General features: G+C 38.9%; 3 protein-coding genes across 18 annotated transcripts; 1 reads left to right on the top strand and 2 right to left on the bottom strand.

Annotated features, from left to right (window-relative positions):
* The first annotated feature begins 1,285 nt into the window (after positions 1-1,285).
* LOC140773525 (cytokinin dehydrogenase 7-like) lies at positions 1,286-9,077 on the top strand. 7 transcript variants are annotated; one of them, XM_073116169.1, is made up of 10 exons: positions 1,286-1,356; positions 1,445-1,534; positions 1,996-2,092; positions 2,922-3,159; positions 3,238-3,322; positions 3,569-7,125; positions 7,231-7,358; positions 7,444-7,710; positions 7,933-8,198; positions 8,311-9,077. In XM_073116169.1, the coding sequence occupies exons 6-10, from the start codon at positions 6,354-6,356 to the stop codon at positions 8,723-8,725; spliced, it is 1,848 nt and encodes a 615-aa protein (XP_072972270.1). In that variant the 5' UTR covers positions 1,286-1,356; positions 1,445-1,534; positions 1,996-2,092; positions 2,922-3,159; positions 3,238-3,322; positions 3,569-6,353; the 3' UTR covers positions 8,726-9,077. The 7 variants fall into 7 exon arrangements, with proteins under 7 accessions (XP_072972270.1, XP_072972674.1, XP_072972592.1 ...); XM_073116573.1 differs by lacking the exon at positions 1,286-1,356 and having other exon boundaries at positions 1,366-1,534; positions 3,569-3,703; positions 6,337-7,125; XM_073116491.1 differs by lacking the exon at positions 1,286-1,356 and having other exon boundaries at positions 1,366-1,534; positions 3,569-3,703; positions 6,127-7,125.
* A 68-nt stretch (positions 9,078-9,145) lies between these two features.
* Positions 9,146-13,271, bottom strand: LOC140774300 (nucleosome assembly protein 1;2-like). The gene is made up of 13 exons (XM_073117279.1): positions 13,131-13,271; positions 12,685-13,041; positions 12,473-12,587; positions 12,344-12,378; positions 12,175-12,270; positions 11,209-11,301; positions 10,888-10,978; positions 10,742-10,806; positions 10,470-10,654; positions 10,209-10,386; positions 10,065-10,108; positions 9,661-9,859; positions 9,146-9,542 (listed from the first exon to the last, which is right to left on the bottom strand). Exons 3-13 carry the CDS (start codon positions 12,537-12,539, stop codon positions 9,474-9,476), a joined length of 1,122 nt encoding a protein of 373 aa, XP_072973380.1. The 5' UTR covers positions 12,540-12,587; positions 12,685-13,041; positions 13,131-13,271; the 3' UTR covers positions 9,146-9,473.
* A 20-nt stretch (positions 13,272-13,291) lies between these two features.
* Positions 13,292-18,647, bottom strand: LOC140773195 (uncharacterized). Of its 10 annotated transcripts, none has more exons than XR_012106450.1 (12): positions 18,513-18,647; positions 18,339-18,416; positions 18,219-18,270; positions 17,768-17,841; positions 17,549-17,679; positions 17,325-17,460; positions 16,706-17,031; positions 15,384-16,622; positions 14,408-14,527; positions 13,941-14,095; positions 13,669-13,773; positions 13,292-13,559 (listed from the first exon to the last, which is right to left on the bottom strand). XR_012106450.1 is itself a non-coding variant. In XM_073115675.1 (10 exons), the coding sequence occupies exons 1-10, from the start codon at positions 18,535-18,537 to the stop codon at positions 14,036-14,038; spliced, it is 2,241 nt and encodes a 746-aa protein (XP_072971776.1). In that variant the 5' UTR covers positions 18,538-18,647; the 3' UTR covers positions 13,292-14,035. The 10 variants fall into 10 exon arrangements, 2 of the variants coding, with proteins under 2 accessions (XP_072971776.1, XP_072972153.1); XR_012106472.1 differs by having other exon boundaries at positions 13,292-13,511; XR_012106442.1 differs by having other exon boundaries at positions 13,643-14,095.
* Positions 18,648-18,876: the final 229 nt, after the last annotated feature.

Genomic DNA, 18,876 nt, shown 5'->3' with positions numbered 1-18,876 from the left:
TCTGTTTTATTTTCTAGTACTGTAAGGTAGTTGGATTGTTAGGTTAATGCTGACAACAATGAAGGTTTGGCGAATACCTCAACCACTCCACTATCTACTTTCATCATAGTAAGAAGTAAGAAGTAAGAAGTAAGAAGTAAGAAGTAAGAAGTAAGAAGTAAGAAGTAAGAAGTAAGAAGTAAGAAGAACACCTCGGTTGTCCATGTTAAGTAACCTCTTTACTTTGAGGATTATTCAAGGATGTAGGTTTCAATTGCATTAGACTCTCCACTCAGTAGTTCATTATTAAAGCTTCGCTTCACGCCATTGCATGGGGAACAAGAGGGTCATATATTAAAGTGCAAACATAAATTACTTTTTCTTTATGTTTGATTTGATCTACAAGGAAAGCAAGCATATAACTACTAACAAAGCCCATGGTTGGCATGGGGACCTTCATTTTCTCCTTCTCTTTTCTTCTATGAAGCATAGAATCTTCTCTCAATCCATTAGTTGGCCTGTTATCTTCACTAGTAAGTAACTATCAATACTGGAGGTCCGTAATAAATGAATGATATGATATGATGGTTTGGGCCTATGCTCTAAGGAATCATTTTTGCTTGTAAGCTACTCATAGTAATGTGTTTATGGATTAAAATTGTATAAAAGGACTGCAGCACCGAAGATCTAAATAGAATAGAAAACGAGGTTGTTTTTAGAATAATAAGAGAGCATCAACGACACGCACCGAAGCTAATTTTAAACTTTAATTAGGTTAAATTTATTATCATGGTGGTTCCACGCACGAATCATGATGCATGGCTGTAGTAGTGGTTCCCAAGATGTGATCGGCGACAGTTAAACTAACAAATTTGGTGGTTTTACCGAAATGTCCTCCCTCAGAATTTTTTTTTACAGTTTGAGTCTATGTATCAAATCTATTTTATGCAGACCCATTTCGGTCAAAACCCAACAAATTTGTCGCAGAAAGTAACCGCATTAATTTGTGATCGGTGACAGTTTTAAGTTTTAACTAACAAATTTGTTCACTTTAGGGCCACCCCACAAAAAAAAAGTATCGTATATAATTCCAACAACCTGTAGCGTAACAACACGTGGTGGATTCCAACAACCTCACGGATTGGGGATTGGATTCAGTGGTCATCACCAAGCTAAAGGACATCCATGATCCATCTCGTGAAAGAGGACATGGCTCTTAAATCTTAATGGCGTGGCAACCATGACGGTGACGCACCCTATTTAACATAGTGGGCCAGAAACGTAAAAAAACTCAAAGGGCCCAAAAACAGTAGTGGGCTTGAGATATATGGACAAGGCGAAAGGCCATGCTCCATACGCAGTACTTTCGACGAACAGGTTGCGGGCAATATCTTTTCTCATTTATTCGTTTGAGAAATCGTGATCGGAGTTAGGCTCTTGATCTTTCTCTTGGCCTTCTTCTTAGGCATGCAAGGATATGGAGTGGATGGAGAAGTTCTCTTCGAGGATAAAGATCTCGATCGAGTCGATGAGTGCTCGCCTTCTTTATTTCATGGTGAGATATACTTTCTTCATTTTTTTCCATGTAATGACTTGAGATTTTATTGGTAGGAAGAAGATGGAATTAAAGATTCTTTATTTCATGATACAATACGTATGGAGATATAGGGAATAATTCGATTCAGAGGAGGAATTACAAAATCTTATAAAGGTTGTTTACTGAGATAATATATATATATATAATCTAGACTCCTAAACTAGCTTTTTGATATTGTTGTATATTTACTGTGCACTTACTTGCTATATGGTATCATACCAGTGGAGACTATGGAATTGTTCAACAAGAAACTGAGAATGGATACGAGGAGTATTATTTATAGAGTGGATTTAAGTTGGTCATAGATTTAGATGCATGTCAATATCTGAAAAATGCATGCCTACAATGAGTCCTCACATTTTTTCACAATTATGTGTATTAGAAGAGTTGGAGCTGACTTTTATCAAATTGTCTTGCAGGATATGGACATGTCTTAAAACGAGAGAAGAGGACTGCTTAATCACTTGTACCTTCGAGATAAGATTTTAGTTTGCGGAGGGAAAACATCAAGGAACAGTACGCTTTTCGGATTTTTCACATCCTGCCTTTTCTTGTAACTTATATTTTTGTTGTACATATTGTTATATGATCCAATTGGTCAAGGTCATTCTTGGCAGGATCCAACTTATTAGATATATCCAATCAACGAAAAAAGACCTTAAACAGTGACCCTTCTTGCTGCACCTTTTCTAAGCTACGTTCTGCTTAATATTTGCTTATCCCTATTTTTGTGTATCCTTGAGTTTCTTTGTTGTCATCTTAAAGATGATAAGGAAGCCTTCTTTTAGCCATAAAGTTGTCTCTTCGTTTGCTAATGTATTATGTCATGGTTCCTTATGGCACTTTCATATACAAACACAACATAGGTAAATCACCCTATTGAAATAGTAGTTTGTATGTTTAACCATACATAGGAATCTATTATATACAAACATTCTGTAATAGATTAACGTCAACTAAGTTCTACAGAAGGAACAGGAAATATTTTACTGTAACTTAGTCGAACTTCCAGGAAATACACGAGGTTTAAACTGTAGGCTGCTATTGAAGGATGACGGAACTAATTGATATGCTCCTATCAAGCTAATATTTGCTCTCCAAGATAAGACGTGATAGAATAACCTAAAAGCACGGTAAATGTTTCGAATGCAATAATTGAGGTTATGAAGAAATTATGGTGCTCCATGATCAGTAGAGAGGTCGGATGTGATGGTACCCTGTGTCTGCAAGTGGTCAACCTTAAGAGGACACCCATCAATTGGATTGATATAGTAGTGGATAATTATCAATACAAGAAGCACTTGAATTTGGATAATAATTCGCGGTTGGTATGAATATCCTGCAGGTCATGATTCCTGTTACTTGTGGGCAACTCCTATTGTATCAGTTTGTGGATACTGGACCCTGTTCAATTTTAGGTCAATAATTCGCGGCTGCTATGAGAATCCTGCAGGTCATGGTTCATGTTACTTGCAGGCAACTTCTTCTGTCGTATCAGTTCGTGGATACTAGACCTTGTTCAATCTTAGGTCCATTATGCAGTGGTGCATTTACAAATCTATCAACTCATGGCTGACTTGAAGGTATTTTGACTGTTCTCTGCAGCAATTTTACCTTGCTGTAATGTCTGTGAAATGCATTCAAAACTCTACAGTTTCCAGGGAGGAAGAATCACACGGTCTAGCTTCTGGGTTTGTTTCCAAGTCCACTTACAATGAGAAGGTGCTTGATATCATCACCAGAGAGGTATTTGAGGTCTTAGATACCGCGTGCCATGATAATTTAGCCTATATTAGTGTACCTAATCATATCTCTTCTTTCAAATATCCTTACCATATTATGACTGAAAGATCACAATAATATTCTAGAAGAAAAAGGTGGTTTTATGGATGTTAAAGATGGAGCTGAATGCATTTCTCCTGTTCTGTATCCTAGTGCAGTTCTTGGTTTACTATGAACAGTCCTTGCTGTTTGAGACCTTTCTTCTGGTAGGTCCCCGAGATTGCCAGCAGCTCATATATTGGATGGACTAAATTGGTTGGACGTCCTCCACGACCGGCCCCACCTGCAATGCAGTCAATTGCCTGTGCCATGTGAAGGGCGGTGTCTTTGCTAATTGCTATGCAGGTAACCGATCAATAACCTCAATATTTTTTCTTTAATGTCGAACAAGATCTCTGTTTTATATGCGTTATTAATATGTGATAGCTCAGTTAGCAAATAGTGTTCCCTGTGGACATGACCCATCTAGCATGATACATCTGAACTGTCCAGTGGAACCAATCACCATGCAACCAGGGAAAGGGAAAGGGAAAGGGAAAGGGAAGGGCAAGCCAAATGAGAACCTTAGCGTATACTCTCAAACAACCTCCATGTCTCACCTGATGACAGACACACAAAACATACCAATGAACGGCTGATATTTGCTATAGAGAAGAGTAGCACTTGGTGTTCCTCTAGTGGTCCCAGTCAAAACACACACACATACATCAAAGTGCTTAAGGTAATGGATTAAACTTATGGTGCAATTAATAGCCCTTTAGATTCGGCTCTTTTCCTTGTCGCCCATGGTAAGGATACCTTGCCGTTGGTTGTCGGTACAACTTCCACTGTAGCCGGGATTTAGTCCGGGCCATTGCACATGCGTCCCAATCTATCAACTATAAGTTGTTTATTTATTTTTTTTAGGTCTGTCATATATATAGCTTTCTGGCCCACCACACATGGCTATAGTGGCCCAAATGTGATATGCCTCTTATGGCATACTAGTGTTGGAAACCCTAACTGCAGGAAATTTATGCACTTGTGGTGTTTGTCAGACTTCAATTGGCAGACTGTACAAAGCGTGCACTTACATTTGCACTAGACTCTCTTGGGGCTATTTGACAACTCTTGTTGATATGGCAGTTAGTAGTCATGATTCAATGGCCTTAGATTTGCTGAATCATGCACTTTCAAAAACTTTTGCTCATTGAACATCCTACTTATGTAGGCTAGTTCTTCAGATTGTTAGCTATTCAATTCTTTGATAAAGGGTGTTTGAAGCACCTCATCCTACTCATCCAGGCATTGATGTCATGGTGAAGAAAAAAGGAAAAAAATAAAGAGAAAGAAGAACACCACACCTTTGATAGAAATCCAATACCATCACACTAGGTCGTTGCAACTAAGGAAGGTTAGATTAGACACAAAGTCATATGCCTGAGTCTAAGCTTGACTCGGGCAGGATATGAAATTCTTGGTTCAAATAGGTTCAACCCTCTTATTCATGAATTAGGTATCGATTAGACTGGACCTTCCAAATGTTAGATAAGGTCTCTTAGAACCTTGGGTCCCTCCTGAGAGCAGTGAAGTGGATGACCAAATGATTAGGAAAGAGATATTAGCAGGTGGGTGACCATGGTGGCAATTTGGTATCACTATTCTACATCAATCAACTATATATGACATGGAAACTGGATGAAAATTTTCTAACACGAGTACAGGCTGCCAGCGAATTGCTGAGGTTTAACATGCTAGAAGTTTTGGTAGGTCTTTTGTCAAGTAACCAAGGATGATCAATTCCCACTAAAGATGGATGTGGCTAGCCTTTCCTTGTTTCTATGAATTATTATTATTATTATTGTGTGTGTGTGTGTGTGTGTGTATGTTGTATATATATATATAGATATGTGTCGAGATAAGCAAAAGATATGGCTGGAGTATTATCATACAGAATAAACAAATGAGTTATCTCGATTCCTTGTCACAACTCCTTTTATCCATTATAGTCATCTCGTCTGATCCTATTTAAGTTTGGATATAAAGGTTTGACGTCAGATTCATAGTCAGTCAGTTACAAAATTCGTCAATTCTTTTGGAATTTTCTCATCTTTGAGTGCAGACTCCTTTTTCATAAAAAGGTGTAATAGTAGTCCAAATAGTGACTCAAAATTTCTTTTCTTTTTTTTCTTGTGTTCATCAACTTTTCTTGTAATCTCTGTTGTTCATAAAAATCGAAGTGTACCAATAATATTCCTCTCTCTAGGCTAAGTTATTATCCCCCCTTTTGATGTTTCTGGAAAAGAAACTAGGGCCCGCCCATGGGGGAGAAGATAGACCCTGTGATGGTAGAGTAGAGACTAGAGAGCCCCCCCCTTTGTGAACAAAATCTGATAATATTTTTCGACAAGATGTGAGGAGGGTCCAAGTTAAAGAAAACTTTTTAGTGGGCAGTCCCTTCCTCAGTAGTGAATGCAGACCAAGTCATCCCATCTATATGCCAAAACATTTCTTTCTATAACATCATTCAATAGTTACGCACATGGCCAAGATCCTCTTAGATTACATCCATAGATTCGCTCCACTAATTACACCATATCTTTTCCAAACAGGGCAACCATCATCCATGACCAATCATCTGCCCTGCCTTGGCAACTAATTTCGTTTAACCATTTCGTTCCCGACTTTGTCGGTTAATTATTGAGATTGTTATGTTGACAGAAACTATAAAGCTTGATATTTTTGTCTTGAATTATTATATTCTAATTTATATTATGTACACCCTAAAGTCATACAAGGTCCATGAACAACATGTCATAACCCTCCACCTTAAAAGAAGAAGAAGAAGAAGAAGAAGAAGAAGAAGAAGAAGAAGAAGAAGAAGAAGAAGAAGAAGAAAAATAATAATAAAAGAATTTTGAAGTCAGACTGCAGTCCAAAACTAATTATACATTGCATTAATGTCATTAAGGTTTAACCACCTTCCTCCCATGCTTCAGACAAGAAGACAAAGAAAATGCAACTGACCACCTCACTCGCCAGCATCAAGCTTATCTTCCTCTCCCGGTTCATCATCTCTTTAAATAACACAGCCCAGACTCGCTTACTTCTCACTCTTACTACTCTTCTGACACTCATTTGCGACATGATGTCCTCACTTAGAACTAGCTCAATACCACCCTTCCTTATAGTTGCGTTCCTTGTAAGTAGCCTAATGTCTATAATTGGCCATGACAAACAATGGCCTACCTCACTGCCCCAACAACTCCAAGCCCTTGATCTTGCCACCAGGATTAGGCTCGACCAGCATGCAATCGGCCAGGTCTCCACGGACTTTGGCCGCCTCAAACATATCCTGCCCGCCGCCGTGCTGCAGCCTTCGTCGGTCGATGACATGGCGACACTCGTACAATTCTCGTACATGTCTGAACAGTCTTTCAAAATAGCCCCTCGAGGACAAGGCCACTCTGTCCGAGGGCAGGCGCTCGTGCCCGGCGGCGTCGTCATCGAGATGTCTTCGTTGAGACATGGAGGCGTCGATGGCAAGGCGCGGATCACCGTGTATCCAAGCAAATCTTCTCCGATGTTTGCCTATGTGGATGTCGGCGGCGAGCAGCTGTGGATCGACGTGCTGTGGGAGACATTAAAGCACGGGCTTACGCCACGGTCGTGGACCGACTACTTGTACCTGACCGTCGGCGGCACGCTTTCCAACGCTGGGATCAGTGGCCAGGCTTTTCTGCATGGCCCTCAGATATCTAACGTGCATGAATTGGATATCATCACAGGTACCAGCCACTATGCCATGCATCTAACAAGTGAACAAGGTTGGCATGTCAAACACTGTCATGTTAGATATAACGAACGATGCAACCTTTTCTTTCTATGACTAGGGAAGGGAAATATGATCACATGCTCGGCGGACAACGAGCCTGACCTGTTCTTTGCAGTTCTAGGAGGTCTGGGTCAGTTTGGAATCATCACAAGAGCTCGGATTGCCTTAGAGCATGCACCACAAATGGTATTTAATCATGCATTAATTACTCATTTTAATCCTTGCCGGTCGAATAATTATTTCTCTCCACACAAAATAAAACAATTTGCAGGTAAGGTGGGTGCGATTAATCTACACGGACTTTACAAAGTTTGTCGCTGACCAAGAAAGATCAATATCGTTAGACCAGAAGAGAGGATTCAACTATTTAGAAGGATTCGTGTTAACGGGTTATAATCTCACAAGCAACTGGAGGTCTTCATTTTTCTCCGGGAAGATAATTGGGAGAATATCTAGTCTGGCAGCTAGACACAGTGCAGTTTACTGCTTGGAGGGAGCCAAGTATTATGACCATGGCATGGAGTCCAAAGTTGATGAGGTAAGATGGTACTTTCTGCTCTCCAGTGTTATTTTGATGTTTCTTCTGATGGCTGCTGGCTGCCATTTAGTCTAAAAACGTTGGAGTATAAACTAAGTTGATACTAAGCCACCCGACAATAAAGCTTATGACAATGATTTAGTGAAAGCAATGGAATCAAGGTTTAAAAAAATAATAATAATTTGCTCCAAGTTGCTGCTGATGCAATGTTTAATTTGGTAGGAACTGGGTTCTTTGCTCGAAGAGCTAAACTTTGTGCCAGGGTTCGACTTTCAGAACGATATCACCTACATGCATTTCCTCAACAGAGTACGGGATGGGGAACTAAAGCTTCGATCCGTGGGCCTTTGGGATATCCCTCATCCATGGCTCACCATTTTCGTACCCAGGTCCAGGATAATAGATTTTGATCAAGGTGTGTTCAAGCACATCCTTAGGAGTAACAAATCAAAGGGTCCAATTCTTATCTATCCCTTGAACAGAACCAAGTACGAAAATTTCTATCATACTGAAAAATATGAATGCAATACCTTTCTCTCTCTCTCTCTATATATATATGTTGGACATGGAATTGTACCAAATTGCTTGATCATGATGCAGGTGGGATGAAAGGACATCAGCTGTGATTCCTGATGAAGAGATCTTCTACTCTGTGGGGCTACTAAGATCTGGGGGGCATGAATTGGAGCAATTGGAGGCACAAAACAAAGAGATACTACAATTTTGCAAGGCCTCCAGGATTGGGTGTAAGCAATACTTGCCTCACTATGAGACTCAGGTGGACTGGATGAAGCATTTTGGTCCCCAATGGGATTTGTTTGTTGAGAGGAAAATGAGGTATGATCCAAAGCTGCTGTTGGCACCGGGGCAGAAAATTTTTGGTTCAGAATTTTCTCGCCAATTCCTGGCAAACGTTAGTAAATTGACACCAAGTAAAGCTGACAAACCTGGAGAGTCGAGTTCCTGCAACATTCGAAACTTAAAAGAAGAAAGCAAAAGAAACAGGGCAAACTAGTTCATGCTCCGTAATCTGATCCCTTACAGTATTTGTACATAGAACTATAATCTCTAGTTTTCCCGTATGTACATATGGAAAAAAAAAAGGAACGAGTTAGATAAGAAACAAGAATATGGAGCGCGTCCAGTAAGTTTGTGAAGGGTGAATATATATATATATATATATATATTCTTCGCCATAATAAAAGAGTAAATTGTTCGGCAACAGAAATTGGATGTCTCAATTAAATGCCAACGATGCTCTTTTTGCTGTCCGACATGGCATTGGATTACGTCTCTTCTGCAACTTGGGATTCCTTTTGAAGCTTCCTTATATTTTTCTTTTTTTTCTCATTTAGAAGGATGGCAAGCAAGCAGCACAATGCCATAGTTTTGTATCAGTAATCAACACAAGGAATCAGATTTTGCTTCACATATATTGACAACAAATCTTTGACTCAATACCTTGAAAATTGAGCCAAGATAATGATCGGAATACAGAAATTTTACAATCAATTCAAAGAACTTTGCTTCGATGATAAAATCAGGAATATAAAGATGAAAATAAATAGAGAACTTTCACAACTGAAAGGCCACACAGATAGTCTGGAAGTGGTTCTTAACACCCGGGTATAAAAATAATAGGACACCAGAAAACCCCACCTAAATAAATTACTTGACAAAACAATAGCAAGGAATCACAACAAAAGTGGCCGAGTCATCTTCTTCCACTGAATTTCTTATCTGAACTTCATATCTGAAATAGTCTACTGCTGCTTGCACTCAGCTGGCCGGTCCACCTGTTGTCCTTCACCTACATGAGCTCCCCCACTCTTCTGGAAATCCAAATTATAAGCATATACAAATCAGGACATAAGACTCTACAAAGGGAAAGAAAAATCTCAGCATAGCAAGTGTATCTGACAGCTTGTATGCGGAGATTCATCATCGTACCTTCTTGACTTTGCCTTTCTCCTCTTCGTCTTCCTCATCATCCACATCGTCATCATCCTCGTCCTCTTCGTCTTCATCATCTTCATCATCCTCATCATCATCCTCCTCCTCCAAGGCTTCATCAAAGTCTTCATCTTGGACAGCTTCCCCCGTAAACCACGAAACAGCATGTGGAATGATTTTATCTCTTATAGTGGATCTACAAAACCAAGATTGATATGAGATATGATATCCAGAAGCATCAGTTACATGACTGAAAATGTGTAAACCCCAGAACAATGATACAAAGCAGGCCATCTTTTATTAACTATTTGTTCATTCCTAGGAACACTCAAGTGGACTAAATGGACTTCATAAAGCATGATGCAACATGTCGAGATCACTAATCAAAAGAGGGACCATACCCAACATCATAATCTTGCTCCATCTGATTCTGCAGCTGCTCAGCCTGTCAATTGAAATGGACAGAAGAAAAAAAGATTGTAAAATAGAGTGTTACTTCTTTGTTAACATTATCCTTCTGGGTTAGGCAATGTAAGTTCACTTGCCGTATCCTCATCGATTTCTTCTTCATTATCAGGAACTTGAGGTGGATTGAAGAAGTTAAAAAAGCTCTCACAATCTTCAGTTTTTGTTATGGGTTTGGCGTTCTTTGATCCCTTCTTTGGCTTCTTTTTTAAAACTTTCTGTGTCAAGCATTTCCCAGGAAGCCATTCAATCTCAGTCCTGAAAAGGCAAAGAATGCCATATTTTAGTTAACAAATAAGACCTAATATTGCAGTATTGCAATGATAGATGAACAACATTACCCAATTGCTTTCTCCAAAATTGGTTCATCTTCATCAATCATATGATATGTTTTTGTCAGCACAGAATTCTTGAAGTATGGATTAGGATCAAAAAAGAATTCAAGCTTGAAACCCTTCGGATTATCGATCCTACACCATTTGATATCTTTTAGATATTTTAAAGCCCCTTCATCGCGCTCCTGGATCTGAATTACAAGATTTAGATAAAGTTAGATCAGCATAACTAGTAACAATTTAGACCAACAAACTCAAACAGACATGCATCTAATCACCTCCTCAGCCAGCACTTCATTAGTCTTCATTGCAGTAAGCCAGAAATCTGGTACACCTTTTTCCTCTGCAGGAAATATAAGATTCAAACTTGCAAAAAGAAAAAAAAACTATAAACAAAAAAAGAGCCTCATATAAAGTGAAAAACCTTCACTGTCTTTATCCTCTGCAGGGGCTTGATTTGCGCCTTCTTTCGTGATGCCTTCCACTTCAACCACGCCATTTACAATCTCATAACGCTGGCAAATTGCATTTAAATTTCATAAAATGAAAAAAAAGAACATGAGGATACGCTCTGCATATTATAATCAGTCGAGACATCCACTACACAGAATTCACCAGTTGCAAATAACATGTATAATACACAAAAGGACTTGCATGTATATGGTTCTTTAGAAGAATTGTCTATAAAGTATTATTCTTTGAATTCTAACCAACAGAAAAGCCAACTGATAATCTTCACACATACCTTAGTGTAAAGTGGCGCATAAAGTTTCTGATATTTAGCTACAAGTGCAGCTCTTTCCTCAAAGAAATTTGCCTCTAGCTCATCATGTTGGCTCTGGAAAGCAAAAAAGAAATAAAAAATTCAACAAATAATAAATATAAAATAATTTAATCATCTCTAGGAATTGCAATCATTTAACAATCAAAATTTGGCTAAAAACGTTCTTTATTTTGACTGCCATATATTATAAATGCATACATATTTTTCATGCTTGGCAATGACTACAATAATAATAATAAAGGAAATATTAGATGGAATTAAAAACTAAAAACTAAGCCAACAAGAACGAAGGAATGAGTGAAAAGTGCCTATAACTGCAGGCAAGAAAACCTAATGTTTAAGATTGGAATCTGTCCTACAGGTACAGCAGCAGAAAGGAAGATATGAACTTAAATAACTAAGATATTACTTAGCAAGCTTCATCTCTGACCATCCTATAACTGTAGACAAAATCTAGACAGATATCACAATGAAGATGTGCCAAAGTGGTACTGCGCAGAAACCAAGAGAACATGTTAACAACATATGGCAGAAAGGGCCACTATAGTATCTTGAATATTCTGAGTGACAAAGGATTGAAACATCGATCTGCTTCAAAAACATGAGCATTAGGATCTAATCCAGCGAACTGGCTAGATTGGAAGCAACTAAGCATCCAAATTCTTAAAAAGATTTAGCGATTTATACACTGAAACGAGCAACATTTGTTTCATATTTTCTACACTCCGGACCAGCACACCGAAGCTTCGAACTTTCTATAAATAAATCCAAGAAATTGTAGTAAGCTAGCTTTACATAAATAAGGAGTCCATAACAGCCACGCTTCGCTCTCAAAAGCGGTAAAAAACCAAGCACGTAATCAATTAGGCGCACGGGCATAGAACGGGAAAGCAGGACAAAAAGAAAGAAGAGGCAAAGTGGCCAGACCTGGATCTCCCTGAGGACCTCCACGCGCTTCCGAACCTTCGGGCCAAGACCTTCCAGCACATCTACGCGCTGCGCCGCCAATCCCTGAAGCGTGGTCTGCAATCCAGCAACACGTCAAGCGCAACCCTAGATCATCAAACCGAACAAAAGATAAGGCTAACCAAAGCACCTTGAGAGCGTTGACGAGACCCTCCGCGCTCATGCCTGCACCATCGAGATCGCTCCAAATCGTGAGTAAGAAGAGCGATAAGGGAGCAAGATCGAGATCGGAGAGGAGAGGATAGGGAGAGAGAGAAACCGTCGTTGTTGGAAGAGAGGGTCGCGGCGAGATCGGAGAGATCAAGGTTGTCCTTGCTATCGCTCATGGCGGACGAATCCTAGTCGTCGGAAAGAGGAGAGAGAGGAGTGAAACCCTAGAGTGGAGGAAGGAGAAGAGGATGGGTGGGATGTTAGGATTTATAAACGGAAGACGTGGGAACGGGGAGAGCATGCGAAGCGAGTCAAACCGACCTCGGGTCTCTACTGAGCCGTCCACTGTCGCTTATTGAATTCTTCTTAGATGGGCCGGGTCGAAATAGATCCGGCCCATAACTCGAACTGCTTGGGATAAATAAAACTAGTTAGCTTTGTTGGTTTTGGATTTTGGCACCTGCAGAGTTATTTGGATCCGAGTTCTTCCCAAGAATAGCTTTACAGCTCTCCTCTGCTTTGCTTTCGCTTTAGGAATGAATGATATACTTGCCTTTCGTAGCAGCAGACTTCTTTTATTCCTCACAACTCAAAAGCCAAGTATTTCTGCCTTACCTTTCCTTTTCATGAAGCTTTCCTAGTTACTGGTGGAAAGAACTTGCTTGAGATTCCCATAATCTGCTTTATAATTGAATCTCCTCTTTCTCATTCCTTCTTGAAAAAAATAATAATAAAAACAATGGAACCGCCGGAAAAAAGAAAACGACCTGAAATCAAACTTCTGAAACCACAAAAGTCCAGAAATTTTTGGTTGATTGGCTTTGTCGATAAAATGGAAGTTGTTACTTTATTTTATTCCAAACCACGAACTGAATGTATAAGACTGTAAAATGAAAAGAAAAAAATTCATCTCGCGCCAGATTGAGTACACAATGGTAAAAGAACAGAGTAAAATGATACACACTATGCCGAGCACAAGTTAAGAACTCCTGATACCTTTTACCTGACTTCAGATCCTGTACATAAAGCCTCTATACTTATGGCAAAACCAATGCGACCATCAGAAGTTATTGCGTTCCGATCAAGCAAGTTAATGGACATTTCAGGCTTGCATTCATCGTTATTTCGCTGAACTGTCTTCAACATTCCTAACAGAAGAATGTTAAGTTGAACAACTTCAGCTACCGTGCTACCATCTGAATGTGAACAATTAATTAGAGGAAAAGCGCAGTTTTCATATATCAGCAATAATACTGGAAACAAGCAAGAAGATGTTCACATTTTTACTGGTTCCCTTGAAATTACCATGACAGCAAAATACCAAGTATACTGTATTCATGTATGCCAAAACGACTTGATTAACCCAGAAAATATAGGTTGTCCCAGATATGTCCAAGATGATGCTAGTATCTGATTGAACAAAAGAGCAGTGCGCATTTAAGCAATGACATTTGCATATAAGCAGGGAGATCAGAAACATTAAAAGTGATGTTCAATGAGCCAATAACTTAAACCATGATAGTCAAGGTACGAAAAGATTAAATGGTTGAACTATATTTCTTTTTTTTTCAGCATACCATTTTAGATGCCTCCCTGTTGAGTAGACCATTCATGCAGTGGTACTCTTATAAGAGAGGGAAGCTGTTAGCTCTGAGTGAAACATAACACAACTTCATCTGGTATTCAAGAAAATTGTTCCACAGGCTACTATCATGACAACGATACGTGCTCCCTGTTAGAAGTAAAAAATAAAAATTAGCTTACATTCTAACTAGAAACTCTTGCATGTCCTATTTTATATTATTAATTAAGATATTGATACCATGACAAAAGAGAACCTCATGTGACCAACTTAGGTAAATTATACTTTATATCATAGTAAGTGCAATGGAAAACATCTATATCATAAATCATTAGGTTTCACAAGGGTAGCTTGAAGAACATTGGGGCATTAGAAGTATGCCAGAAAACAGACCTGCTCAAAGTCCGCTTAGGCATTTACAATTAAAGTGGAAATTAATTATTGCCAAGAAGAGTAAGCTACCTGTGCAACTAACCATCCATTCAACATTGTAGTACCAGATGGATGGTAATTCATGTTTCCAGGCCTTCTAGGAATTTTATCATTTCTATTCATTCCACATGCATCTCCTTGCATCTTTTGCTGCACAAAGTTAATGTCAAGGATTTAAAGTATGTCGGCACCGCCAGCATTGCACCAGAGAATTTATAGTAGATAATGTCAGTTAATAAACGATAACATATCCACAGCAGAAGAAGCAGAAAGAAGATTTTCTTTATATTTAATACTACAGATTATCAATAACCTAGTTATATTCCTCAAAATTTTCTGTAGAGGATAACTTGGGCAGATCATTATGTAGAGCATGAGCAAGGCTGTAAATTTAGTGCACATATATTGAGAAAAATGACTAGAAGATGGTGCCACTCTGAGGCAATAATGATTGAATAAAATCCTTGTGAGGGTGCTTACTTTTATGCACATAGACTGGCGGAGATATGAGAAAGAACCAACACTTGATTGTAGGTGGTCATTAAGATACTTCCAGAAAGTTCCAATTTTACATTACTCAGTATGGACATCTATGGAATGCAGCAAAGCTGTACATAATGCTGATTTTGTAGAATGCAACATATAGCATGATAAGAGAAGACAAAAAAATTCTAACAACCATTTATATCCAATGTTCTTGTGGATCCACAGCAACAAATCAGCTAGGAAACTTAACTCCGCCTACACTTACCTTCTATTCAACCTTGCATCTTGGGAAAACAATTACTATTGAATCCTACTACAAGTAGGCCCCACAAACAGCAAAATGAAAGATAGAAACTTAGAAAAAATATCCTCTGGTTCACTTGCAACAAGAACAATAAGCCTTTCAAGAAATGCTGCAAAGCATGAAATACTACAATATAAGGAACAAAAAATTTGAGCACGATACGACAGAGATAAAAAGCGTAAAAAGTAAAAAATTCTAGGAGAAGGAAAAATGAACCTTTTCATTAGGTACTGCTACCAATATATTCTTCTCTGTTCGTGGTGTATATATGCATATACTGCACTCGAGAAGATCCCTTAATTGTTTACTGCCAGTTGTAAGGCATAGATGATGTGGCATCCATGTACCAAACATTCCAAAACAACAGATTCCACTGGTTAAGTCGATGTGTCTGTGTGACTGCACATCATCTTGGGAAGTAGCTTCATGTATCACTTTCCGTGATGGCAGGACTTCATTTTGAAAACTGTCCTTTTCAGTCTGCCCCTCATTGTTATGCACAGCCTCTAGATTTACTTTATGTAAATTATCAATATGCCCACTGACTATATTTTCAGTTGTCCCATTCTCATCATCTAACCTACCTAAATCATCTTGTTTTCGACCATCACTGGATGAAGAAGACATTTCACCTGAAGACTTGCATGATCTATTCATATCCAAAGTATAATATTCTTTACGGAGAGGAATTTTCTTCTTAGATGCATCTAATTCATCCATGGACATGGTTAGAGGACCTTTATTACCTGCCACTGGGATAAAGTTTGCCCTACTTACACATTCTGCAGCTCCACCTAACCTGAGCATTTCTTCAGTCTCACTTACTTTTGATCTGGAAGAAAAGTCTCTACCGTACGAAGATGAGGAAATTTCAACTGAACTTCCATGGGCAGTATCTTTGGTCAAATTATATCCAGCCTTTGGCGGCATATCTAATCTGGTTTCCTTCAATCTATCAAGAAACTTGTATACAAACTTAGCCGGAGTACTTTTCCTCAACTCAAAAGGAACAATATCTTTTTTCTCATTAGTGTGCTCCACAGAGTAATCCAAGTTGACTGAATCCTCACTGCGAATTGGCATTAAACTAACGGCACCACTCTTAGAATTATGTAAGTTTGCAGAATGATGAGATTCAAGAATAGAACTGGCAGTGCCTATTACTTCAACAGCCTTCTGCTTCCCTGATTCTTGGATGCTTTTGACATTTTTGCTATCATTTGAATCCAATATGAGGTTCTTCTTCAAAGAAAGCAACTCATTAATCCTCGGACTTTTTTGCAAATTGAGCTCCGATAGAATCTCCACGGAACTTGACTTCATCATGGTTTGAGGAAAACAGAATTCCTTAGTACCACCACCATCTGGTGATATCGTCCTTAAGGAACCTGCAGACTTGATCCTAGTCATCTGAGTCTTGATTTTCTGGCCAATTTGAGGTCCTGGTTCCTGCATCTGATTCATGCCTATAATGTTTAGTACCAATAAGAGCATATAGTCATAGAAATCTTACATGGCTACACAGATAAGATGAGGACCTGAGGAAGATAGTTCTCAAAGGCACTTATCATTTTCCTTATATTTGTGCTTGAACTTCTTTCTGCGAAGTTCTTTCTTTTGGTGCTGTGAAGGATATCTTTCCCCCACTCAGAAGATCCACCAAGAGAAGTTTCCAAGTTCAAGAATCCTGAGCGTTCTACCTGAGGATCTGAAAACTCTCCAAAAGAAATATGCCTCTCTTTGGCACCATCTACTGGTTGTTGTTGTTTATCAAGTGCAACTTTATTTGCTTCGGTTGAATATTTGCCAGCCTTCTGAACTAGGTGGTTAGAGTACTCGTGAACTTCTTCCAACGATGAAGTGTCTGATGAATTTCCATATTCATCTGTAAGCATAAGATTATCCTAAACGTAATAGAACTTGATTGATGCCTTATATTAGTCAAGCTGTCTGTTTAAACATTTGGATAAGAATTAAGCATACAAAGTAAAACTAATGAAGCGGTGAGGCATACAGAAATATCTACACAACTTGAGCCTCAACCAAGTCACAAGTCGTCATATATTCATACTTAGTGGGTTATGAATTATTTGGTATCAAAGGAGTTGAACTAAAATATGTCAAATTTAAATTGGATGCAGGGTTGAAATCCTTAACTGGGCCTGACTCCTGTTTCTAGTTCTTTAATGACAGGATTGCTCGAATCTCCTATTTTCTGCCCTGTGTCAGGAATAGAAGAGTTGTTGCCACCCTTGAGCAGCTCTTCACGCTTCCTTTTCAGTGCAGAGTTCCTCTAACAACAATGAATCATCTAGTCACATTACAATAATAGTTTCCGATAAAGCTTTCGGAAGAAGGGAAGCTGAAAAAGATTAGGCTACCATTTCACTAATCCTCTTGCGCTCCTTGTCATTAAGTGAGAACCGAAGCCTCAATAGGACATTCCCTCCACCTTCAAGAGGAAATATAACATCCCACTTTCCATTTTCAACAATTGACATTATTTTCAGTTCTGCGAAGACGTATAACACATAGTTACCCACAGCAACTGAGAACTTCACCAAGAACATATGTACTCCTTTCACATAAAAATTAGAAACCTGTATGGGATATCAACTTTCCTTCTGCATTGTGCACCATAAGCATCAAGTTCTCACGCAATGACATAACTGGGCTGCATGTATACAAATCAATATGAGTATTAATACCAAGCTCTCCGGGTTTATAATGGTGTACAGCGACTATTTAGCAGCAATCAAAACCTTCATGATAGGCTTGTAAAACCTATCAAATAAAAAGACTAGAAGGCAAGATGCGTTCAGGCCCTTTAGGCTTGTTTTGTATGAGTAAACAAAAGTAACAGCAGTTCTTTTATTAAAATATGGTACAGTTATAATGAGTAAATGTGTCATGTTCACATCTAAACAGAAAAACATATTATATAATACTACTAAAACAATGACAATTTGCAGAGCAATCCATGACACGAACCCAGAATACGACAAAAATAAAGAAAACAATTAACTATGTGGATTTCGAAAGATTGCTCACAATGAGAAGTCCCCTTCGCCGGCGCTTAAATACTCTCTCTTTCCCATGGAAACTGCAAGAAAGAATCATAAGAACAGACAATTCAAGAAAACTAATAGATAAATCAGAAAAAAAGGGTACCTTTTAACGAGAGACAAGTGGCGGTTGGATCTCGCGGGATTGACGGCGGAGGTGGAGAGAAATCCGTATGCTCGAGGACTATAAAATCCAAATGGCGTCGTGATTAGCTCAGTATATAGAAAGAACTCGGTGAGAAGCAAATGGTATCGGAGGGTAGCAAGTGGGCAGATGTACCTGAGACTTGGATGCTTCCCGGCATCGGGGTTCGATTCGGGTGCCAAGGAATGGAGGAGGAAGAAGGTGATTAAATGAAATAATTTTGGAACGAGAGAGAGAGAGAGAGAGAGAGAGAGAGAGAGAGAGAGAGAGAAAGAGGTGGATATTGGGGGTTTGGATTTGTGGGCTATATGAAAGTTGTGGGGCCCAATTAATAAAATGGGCTTTAGATTTAATTTTTTTCATTTCGCACCTGAAATTTTGTGCTTATTATGATTTGACGAAAAGTGCAGGGGTTAAATAAAAAAGCATAAAGGAAAGAGTGCAAAGTACAATAAACATAAAGCAGGGCGGGAAACGTAAAAATTCCTTATAAATAAAG

This window comes from Typha angustifolia, chromosome 1 (assembly GCF_048772165.1).
Source record: "Typha angustifolia cultivar Huaian chromosome 1, ASM4877216v1, whole genome shotgun sequence".
NCBI lineage: Eukaryota > Viridiplantae > Streptophyta > Magnoliopsida > Poales > Typhaceae > Typha > Typha angustifolia.
The sequence above is the reverse complement of the archived record's forward strand: the minus strand, read 5'-3'. Positions and strand labels throughout refer to the sequence as shown.